This window comes from Phalaenopsis equestris, unplaced genomic scaffold, assembly GCF_001263595.1.
Source record: "Phalaenopsis equestris unplaced genomic scaffold, ASM126359v1 Scaffold000524, whole genome shotgun sequence".
NCBI classification, from domain to species: Eukaryota; Viridiplantae; Streptophyta; class Magnoliopsida; order Asparagales; family Orchidaceae; genus Phalaenopsis; species Phalaenopsis equestris.
In genome coordinates this window covers 1-10,579 of record NW_018164964.1, presented here as the reverse complement: position 1 = coordinate 10,579, position 10,579 = coordinate 1, and the positions used below count along the sequence as shown (strand labels likewise).

Genomic DNA, 10,579 nt, shown 5'->3' with positions numbered 1-10,579 from the left:
AGAACCTCTCCTCAGCAGGATTTTCTGCTTCATCGTCTTGATCAGGTTCCTGCTTATAAAAACAAGGTTCACTGCCGAAACAAAAAACAAGCTAGGAAGTATGTTTAACATGCAAGAAGGAACACACAATAAAAACAAATTCGTTATATTTGATGGACATGGATACTCACATCTTCTTCAAAATCACTATCAAATTCATCAGGCTTTTCTTGCTCTTCTTCATAATTATCATCATTCTCTTCCTATAGAACAAAATCATAGAAAGGAGCCATTAAATCAAATAAAATCTCCATAGCATGCATATAAGAATCGATAAAACAACTGATCATTAGCTTAACATCTCGAAAAAGCAAACATGTTTAGTGAATTGCAAGCATGATGAAGGATGAACACAAAGGCATCAATTTCATTAGTCAAGATTAAAATATAAACCAATGAACTAATGTTTATTAAGTCAAATTTGTATCAAAAACCTCAATTAGACCTTATACTATTAAGCAAAATTGAAATGACCATCATTAACACAAATCAATGTTAGATTCATCAATTTGAAGCATAAAACTTGATTCTAAGAGCATCATGTGATGATACTTCTTTAAGAGCATCTTGATTCCAAAAAATTTCATCGTCTTCAATCTCCTCATCTAGTAATTTAGTCATCCTGGAAAAAAAGTAAAATGCCTATGTCAATGATCTACTCCCCAATAGGAGAAACTCAAACATAAGAACAAAATACTGATGGAAATTTCAAAGGGCCACTTCTATCTTCGTTACATAAAAAGATGGAAAACATTTATGCTACTCCCAAAATACTAGCATGAAGAAATAAAAGCAACCCTCTAGTTAAAATAAAACAAATGTCCCCTTAAAAAAGCATACATGCATTTGATAGTGTTTCCTGTATTTCTTAGTAGCAGATTAACAATAGTACAGAAATGTTTTGAGTGCCTATGAAAAGGAATAGTACATAGACATGCACATCCACCCCACCCAAAGGGTCACAAAAAATGATTTCAGAATTCTGTAACCATGTCAAAAATTACAGCAACATGGATAAAATGAATCAGCATAACACCTCACTTCTGTTGCATGAATTTTTAAGAAATTGTTTTTGCAATTATCCTGGCCAAATGCAAATAATACAAAATCCATTGTTGCAATGCTCATGTTTAGGATGCAAAGGCTAAAAATGCTAGTCTGCCTCTGACAGCCAAGCAACTAATGTTTCATTCATGGTATCAAATAACAATTGTAAGATACTTAAATGCAATAAAAACCAATATAATTTAAGCCTATATTCAAGTGCATTTAATGTAGGAATTTAGTCATCAAATCACAACATAATAATTGTTTTTCATGTGAGAATTGAGATTCTAATAGGAAATTTAAAAACAAAAAATTAAATAAATTCCCTTTACAGGACAAGTTGTGCTGCAATGAAGTTAATATAGGTAATTGTCACCCCAAAATTAGGGCTCGAGTCATTAAAAATGCAGCTAATTATTCACCCCAAAAATGAACTTGAACTATGCATACATTACTATAAAACACAAACTACTTATTCACCCCAAAAATGAACCTGAACTATGCATACATTACTATAAAACTCATAAAATAAAATAAAAACACATAAAATAAAATAAAAACACACAAACAAAAACTTTATATAAAAAACAACACTACAACATTCCTATAATAAATCTAAAAATTTAAATAAGATTTTATAAAAATAGAAATTTGCTTCCTAAAAATCTCTTTAAAAATTCTGCAATTCTTGTTAATTTTCCCCGGCAACGGCGCTAAAAACTTGGTGTCGATTCTTCGGTTATAGATGTCAATGCGATGTATGTGATTATATCTTTAATTTCCTTATTTATAATTCTTAACTTGCAACAAAACAAAAAACTTGATCCCAAGCAAAAGCTAGGTAAATTTTTAATTTCAAAGCAAGTAAGAGTATAGTTACAATGTTTAAAGTTATAATATTTAACATGGGATACTACGCAAGTATACGTATCATTACCAAGTAATATAGAACTTTTTTATTAAGCCCCAAAAATTTTTTTATTAAACCCCAAATATCGAACTCCTAAGAAAAATATAATATGCACTTTATAAAACAGGAAAAATTAGATAATCAAAATTATACTTAGCAGAATATTCTTACTTAAACTCTAGATACTAAAATAGGAATGAAAGTTCAATTCTTTTTTTTAATTTTTAATAATTGAAAATAAAGTAAGCAACTAACTTAACTAGATATTTGAAGGATGAAGACAATATAAATAAAATATTTTTTTTAACATGAATCAGTAACAAGTATAGGAATTATGTTGTGGCAGTATTCTAATTGTGTTGTGTCAAATAAGAGCAATAATATTTTTTACTCTTACTAGAAATGCTATGAAGAACATTGGTTAATCTATAGTTTGAATAGTCTTGAAGACCGGTTAGATAAAGAGATAATAGCTCTCACTCTAGAATTCTCTCTTCTCCCTCCACCTGGGGCTAACATCTCGTACCAAAACCTAAAATTATAAATTAAATTGGAGGATTTAGTCTGGCACTCTAAAGTTCTCTAATTCTATACCCTTCAAAGTTTATTTCCCTATTTATTTGCACTCAACCCCATGAACTACATTCTCATTCATGAAATCAAATGTGATTCTTACCATTTATTGACTGAGACAATGTCATCTCGGATCTTACATGTTCTCACAATAGATATTAACATCTTAATTGGTCAAATGAAGAAATAAAATAAAGTAAAAGGTTTAAAATCATCACAACTTCTTCTAACATTAAAGTCTAACATTTCACACAACTTCCCTCCAATACTTAATCACTTATTATTTAAAAAAAAACGATAAAGTATATAAAGAAAACTACTCATAACTCATGGAGAAAACACAACCACACTTGAGTTTGAAAGTAGAAATCATGTAAACAAACAAGAAGTATAAATTAAAACCAAATGTAGTAAGAAGGATAAAAAGTTATCTCAAATTCTCGCCACCAACCTCATGAAGTTCCTTTGAATCTCTTCTCTTCCTTTCCCTTACAATAATCTCTACTCACTACAACTCCTCGGCGAAGTATGTGGTGGTTGGCACTGGATTGGTATGGATGGATGGATGATGATTGGCCTCCACCATGGATGATCCAAGTCTTCTTTTATAAAAATCCAAGTCTTGAAGGCCACTTAGATAAAGAGATGATAGCTCTCACTCTAGAATTCTCTCTTCTCCCTCCACCTGGGGCTAACATCTCGTACCAAAACCTAAAATTATAAATTAAATTGGAGGATTTAGTCTGTCACTCTAAAGTTCTCTAATTCTATACCCTTCAAAGTTTATTTCCCTATTTATTTGCACTCAACCCCATGAACTACATTCTCATCCATGAAATCAAATGTGATTCTTACCATTTAGTCATCTCGGATCTTACATGTCGGATCTTACATGTTCTCACAATAGATATTAACATCTTAATTGGTCAAATGAAGAAATAAAATAAAGTAAAAGGTTTAAAATCATCACAACTTCTTCTAACATTAAAGTCTAACATTTCACACAACTTCCCTCCAATACTTAATCACTTATTATTTAAAAAAAAACGATAAAGAAAACTACTTATAATTAATGGGGAAAACACAACCACACTTAGTTTAAAAGTAGAAATCATACCAATAAACAAGAAGTCTAACTTAAAACCAAATGTAGTCACAAAGATAAAAACTTATCTTAAATACTCTCCACTAAACTCTTGAAGTTTCTTTGAACCTTTGAATCTCTTCCTTCACTCACAATACAAAATACACTCGAAATAAAAATAAAAGGGCGGTGGCGACGTATGTGGTGGTTGGCACTGGATTGATATGGATGGATGGATGATGATTGGCCTCCACCGTGGATGATTTAAGTCTTCTTTTATAAAAATCCAAAAGGTGTTTTGGTGTCTCTTCAAAATGTGTCATCATTCAATGAATCTTCTAGAAGTTGCCTCCTTTCAAAAGCCAATTGAAGAAATTTTCGTGTCCATCAACTATTTTTCACGTTTTTACCAAAGGTTGTTTCAAACACCTCTTCAAAAATTTGTCCAAATTCAATGAGTCATCAAATAACGTCATCAAATAACTACTTTTTGTGCTTAAGAGCGGGATACCCGGCGCTTAGGCGCGGCTCTTGCTGTTTAACTGACGCGTAAGTTCTAGTCCTAAGCGCCTCAGTTCATTTTTGCACCTTCATTTTTGCTCAAAATTTGACCTTTTTTCACTAAATTTACCATTATTCATCTATCTTTTTTCACTAAATTTATCATTATTCATCCATTTGATTGTACCTAAAAGAAAACATACAAATATCTTTTTTTCACTAAATTTACCATTATTCATCTATTTGATTGTACCTAAAAGAAAACATACAAATATCTTTCATTAAAGCGCAATATCTCAAAAATATGTATAAAAATGTGTACATAAAGACTATATATTTTAGATGTATCAGATATCATCATTGTAGTCACCCTCTAAATTAATGTCAATAATTTTTTGTTTATCAACTAGTATCCGACAACAAACTTCGTCGCTTCCCTTAATTCATGATCATGCACTAAGTTTCGTATGACCGCCTCCATCGCCTTCCCCTCGGGCTACTTCTCCTATCATGGTTGTGCATTCATCGTCGCTTGTTCATATCAACCCACAAATAGTTCCTCGTGAGATCTGCCATCCTCCACCTACTAGGGGTATTCCTCGATTCTTCACAAAAAGTTGTTGGGGGTTTCATGGCTTAAACATCTCGAAGGAATTCAATAACCCAGTTGTAATTATTTCTTTCACCGTTATTTAAACCATCCTCATCTTAAACAACACTTCATATTTCAAGCTAAACAACCCTTAATTTTATACCATAATTAGCCAACCCATTTTTCTTCTTATAGGGGCAAGTTCTTAATGGGATGTCCCAAACATGAGATTATATATTCACTTATGTTAAACTTGCATTTATCTGGAGAATAGTCAACTGAGCTTCTTAATCATCACCACATTATTATTTGGTTATCTATCAGCAATGGGAGCAGTGTGTTATTGTTAGCAAACAATAGAATGTTATCAACAAGCAACACCGGGCATCAATAATGAGCAAACAAACCATCATTGTCAATATGTAATTTCATATTGCAACTAGCGCCATTGAATATCAGCTACAAAGATCGAAATATCTTCAATGACTGACAACACAATTAGACAGATAGAGCCACCTCAAACCAATTGACACAATAGCATCACAAGCTATATTACTCCTTGCGAGCTACAAGTGCTATGTGTGCATGCGTTATGTTTATTTTTATCGCATGTTAGGATATTATTAAGCATTTTTATTATGTTTATTTCATTTAATTGTAACACAAACCTTTCTTTATTAATCAAAAGAATGTTAAGCATTATTTAAAAGCCCATGTCAATATTAAAGATTCGAGAAATTTATTTAGATAATTGCTAAAATTATTGAATTGAAAACATGGTTGCTTGAACCCTCCCCTCCTCTCTTTCTCCCTTTAATTTCTCTCTCCTGTCTCTCTTCTTTATTTTCCTTCCAACCTCTCATTCAAAAAAGAATACAAACTGTAGTTGCATTATGTTGAAACAAAATCATCACTACTGATTAATGCTTATTAAATCAATTCAAAACAAGTACCATGTTTATGGAATCTTAACATCATTTTAAGAACGTTTATTTTGTATTTCATATATGATTTCATATCAAAAAAGAATCATTGAGCATTTCTTCATTACATAAGCATTCAAAGTATGGTTTAAGAGTTTTTAATCACAATAGTAGTTCAAAAGTCTTATGAGAAGAGTACTAATACTAAAACAACAACAACAATAAGCCTTTGTCTACTAAGTGTGGTTGGCCACATGAATCCTTTTTCTCTACTGTGTCCTATTGAGTGCAATAGTTTCATTTCATTCTAATAAATTATAATCAATTTTTATACAATATGCTCAAATCTGTTTAGATCTGCCTCTACCATTCTTAACATAAGTCAAATTTAAAACATCTGCTCTGCTAACAGGATCATCAGATGGTTAAGGTTTAACATGACCAAACCATCCAAATCGAATCTCTCTAATATTGTTTGTCACTGGAGCTACTCCCACACTTTCATGAATATATTCATTTTGCATTTTGCCTCTAAATGTAAAGTGACTCATCCACCTAAGCATTCACATCTTAGGAACACTTAAATTTATTTTATGTTTCTCTTTTACATGCCAACATTCTGCACCAAAAAACCGTGCAGGTTTCACCATCATCTAATAAGATTTTATTTCAAGTTTAAGTGGTGTTTTTCAATCATACAATAGGTCTAACGCATTTCCCCACTTCAACCATCGAACTTGAATTCTACTAATAACATTCTCATCTATATCACCATCAATTTGAACAATAGACCCAAGATATCTGAATCATTCACTCTTTTTAATGGTTTGATCAATAATTGTTACAAACCCGCCACTAGATATACTACTATTAAACTTACATTACATGTATTCAATTTTAGATCTACTCAAACGAAGCCTTTAGATTATAAAATTGACCTCCATAAATCAATTTTTTTTTTTTAAGTCTCTCTAGTCTTATCTATAAGAAGAACATCATCAGCAAAAAGTATACACTAAGGTACATCCTCCTATAAATGTCCAGTAAGAACATCCATGACTAAAGCAAGATGATGTGTTTAAATTTGATCCTTGATGTAATCCAACTGAAATAGAAAAATAAATGGTCAATCCTCCTTGTGTTCAAACACAAGTAACAACTTTAGTATACATATCCTTAATGAATTGAATATAAGTAATGTCAGCACCTTTATTTTCTAGAACTCTCCAAAGTACTTCTTTTGGAGCCTTCTCATAAGGTTTTCCAAATCAGCAAAAATCATACATAGATCCTCCTTTCCTCTCTGTACTTCTCCATCGAACCTCTTAATAAATGTATAGCTTATATAGTAGACTTGCCCGACATGAATCCAAACAGATTTTAAGAAATTTAACAGAGTAACATAATTTCTCTATAATTTACACACTCTTATGCATCCCCTTTATTCTTAAAAATAGGAATCAATAGACTCGTTCTTTATTCATCTGCCATCCTTTTAGTTTTCAAAATAATATTAAGAAAATTTAGTACGCCAAAAAATTTTCATGTCGCCTAAATATTTACACACTTCTATTGAAATACTATCAGATCCTACTGTTTTTTCACACTTTATTTTTTTAAAGTCTCATCAACTTCTATTTTGCTAACGCGATGGTGAAAATAAAAAATTTTGTTATTATTAATGATATTTAAATCACTAAATTCGGTCATATTTTCATAATTTTCATTTAAAAGTTTATCAAAATATCTCACCACCTATGTTAAATATCCTCAACCTCAACAACAACATATACTCACCTAAAAAAAATCTTTTTAATTTTCATCATTAATACATTTAACTTAAACTAAATCTTTACTTTTTTATCACTTTGCTTGACAATTTTATACTATAATCTATTATAAAGATCATTAAAGGCAAAATTCTTAGCCTCACAAATTATTCTCTCTGATTCCCTCTCAAGCCACCTTATATATTTCTCATTTCTCCACACTATAGAAAGATTACCAAGGAAATAATTAAAACAATTAACACATTTTTAATTCTCAAACTTCAAGCTCTACTTCTCTCCCTCTTATATTTTCTCTCTCTAACCTATAGACCAAGGAAGAACATCAATTTTAATTCCCCTACATTCAATCTATGTTACATAGCACCAGAGTTGAATAGGTCCATTATGGGCATAACATATAAAGTTTTAATTTTTCTTTCTACATACTTTTGCTCTCTAGGTGTCATCTCCTTCCTCACTTATTTTTCTAAAATATTGATTTTTCGCACCCACTCCCTTTTAGAATTTTCCGACAACTCTTCATTCTCTTAAGTTTATTAACTTCCATTTATGCAAGAAAAAAAAAAGATTAAGAAAATTCTAACCCTAAAACCCTCATATATTACTACAACCATTAAATATTTTTAATGCATGCAAACCCTAGCCAAAATCTCCCTCCCCTCATTCAATATTTCACCCACATTCCAAATAATCCCTTCCTAACCATCCTCCTCGAGATTATCCACATCACAAAACCAAATTTTCACAGTATTCATATTCCATTTTTTTTTTCAAAATGTCAAAATCCCTACTTGGAAACTCCCCTCCAAGCTAAAAGTTTTACATTCCCTCATATAGGAATCGTCAAAACAATACTCTCCAAATGAATCCACAATTTAATTACCTTTTATTGTGGGTTCATAACAGTATAACTAGCATAAGTGTACAACTATGATAGAAACTAAAATTCTATTTTTCACAAAAATACAATAATTTTGTGACCCTATGATCATCATTGTTGTGATAAGTATCCAAAAAGACATTCTTTATATTCTCGTAGCAATACATATAATCAATACCCTTACATTGAAGATATGAATGAAATGCATATGTAATTTATTACTCCAAAACATTAATACAACTCATATACTTATTATTTAACTAATAATTTGTCACCTTTTCTTTCATATAATACACATCATCATTCGCATTATTTTGATTGGTCTTCTTCTAGAAACTCTCAAGCATCCTGTTCTAATAAGTATGATAATCTACTCCATAATTTGAATGACAGAATTAATATGATGTCGCAAAATCTCAATGGTTTGATTACACGGATAGGTCCTCTCACTCCAACTTCTCCACAAATCCTAATAGCTCCATCTTTTTAATTAGCCCTGCCAATCACATCATCTAAATATACCCATGTTATGATGGATGTGAAACCTAATTCTATAGGATTGGTTGGGCTCTAGCTAGTGAGGTTTGAATATGAGATCATGCTAGAACATGATGTTTACAACAATAGATACTTGCTTTCTACTATTGCCCCCCTATCTCTTGAGTTGTAGCTATTGGATGCATGAAACTCGCCTATTGATGCCACTTCATAACATAGATGACAAACATAATATGATGTCGCAAAATCTCAATGGTTTGATCACACGGATAGGCCCTCTCACTCCAACTTCTCCACAAATCCCTATAGCTCCATCTTTTTAATTAGCCCTGCCAATCAATATACCCATGTTATGGTGGATGTGAAACCTAATTCTATAGGCTAGGTTGGGCTCTAGCTATTGAGGTTTGGAGATCATGATAGAACATGATGTTTCCCATGATAAATACTTGCATTCTACTATTTCTTCCCCATCTCTTGAGTTGTAGTTATTGGATGCACAATACTTGCCTATTGATGCCACTTCATTGCATTGAGATGCAAATACAGAATGTTATTAAGCCGCAATATGAGGTGCTATTAATCACTGCTGATTTTCACTAGCATCTTTACATGGAGACATAAGAGGTTCCTAATAGTGCTATGTGTTGTGAGCTCCATCCAATGATTACCGAAGTTTTTGCTGCCAGAGTTACTGCAACCATATCATCATTTACTCATCGTCCAAATTAAAGAATATAGTGGCATGATGAAGGAGATGTCCAAAGACAAAGCCCCTAAATTATTTCGTAATTGTATCGTCTTCCATTACTGTTGTTGCATGTCGGCCTCATTTTCAATGAGGTTGACTAAATCCATCAGTATTAGACCTCATTTCAAACCTTTTCAACTACTGCACGCCAAAAGGATCACATAAAAGATGCAACTACATGACTTTTTCAGGGCAAAATACAGCAATCCATTGGCTGCAATAAGAAAAGAAACTACAAACAAAGAAAAACAGTAAAAAAACCGTGGGGCTTGAAGATCGTGAGCAAATTAGAGACAAAAGTATTAGGGCATCGTGAATTGCTCTTCAGCATTCGCCTAGGAGCTGAAGAACATGAAGGAATTAGAGATTCGTACCTCTTTCCTCTAGTTAACCGAGAAGAACGCTCTAGAGAAAGAATTTGATCCTCAGCGTCCGCCATGCCTGCCAATTCCGGCGATACCACGCCGCTCTTCTCAGTGAACCCTGCGAACTAAATCAAGAGTTCCCAAATGAAATCTTCCAAATCCAAATCCCAAAGGGACAACAGGAAAGCAATCCAAAATCATAGGACCACGTAAACAGGTCGTTCCAAATATATATAGATTTTCTTAAAAAACCAAAAAAAATTATGAGATTTAGGCCTATTTGAGGTAGCTGCCGTCTTTCGCAGCAGCTACCACATCTTTCGCAGCAGCTACCACAGCAAGTTGTTGTAGATCTATTTGAGGTAGCTGCGTCTTTCGCAGCAGCTACCACAGCAAGTTGTTGTAGATGTGATGGTTGATTGTTCATTTTTTGCAGTTTGTTAAGATAAATAACTCTCTGTCCCTATATACTAATATTATTTTTAACAGAACTGTCATAATAATATATTGATACTTGAGAAGCAAAAATTTACTTCAGAACGGTACAAAAAATAAGATATGTATATACACCTCACTTAACACTGAGTGTCATGATTACTAAAATAAAGAAAAAATAATTAAAATAA

The 10,579-nt window shown here is 32.1% G+C and overlaps 1 protein-coding gene across 1 annotated transcript in view; it reads right to left on the bottom strand.

Annotated features, from left to right (window-relative positions):
- LOC110028758 (SWR1 complex subunit 2) overlaps window positions 1-10,164 on the bottom strand; it is a 27,528-nt gene extending 17,364 nt beyond the window's left edge. Inside the window, exons 1-4 of the mRNA XM_020730736.1 lie at window positions 9,963-10,164; window positions 592-661; window positions 171-242; window positions 6-49 (exon numbers count right to left, since the gene is read on the bottom strand). Of these exons, the coding sequence (XP_020586395.1) occupies window positions 6-49; window positions 171-242; window positions 592-661; window positions 9,963-10,027 (251 nt within the window). The 5' untranslated portion in view covers window positions 10,028-10,164. The remainder of the gene's footprint in view (window positions 1-5; window positions 50-170; window positions 243-591; window positions 662-9,962) is intronic.
- Between the last annotated feature and the right edge of the window lie 415 nt (window positions 10,165-10,579).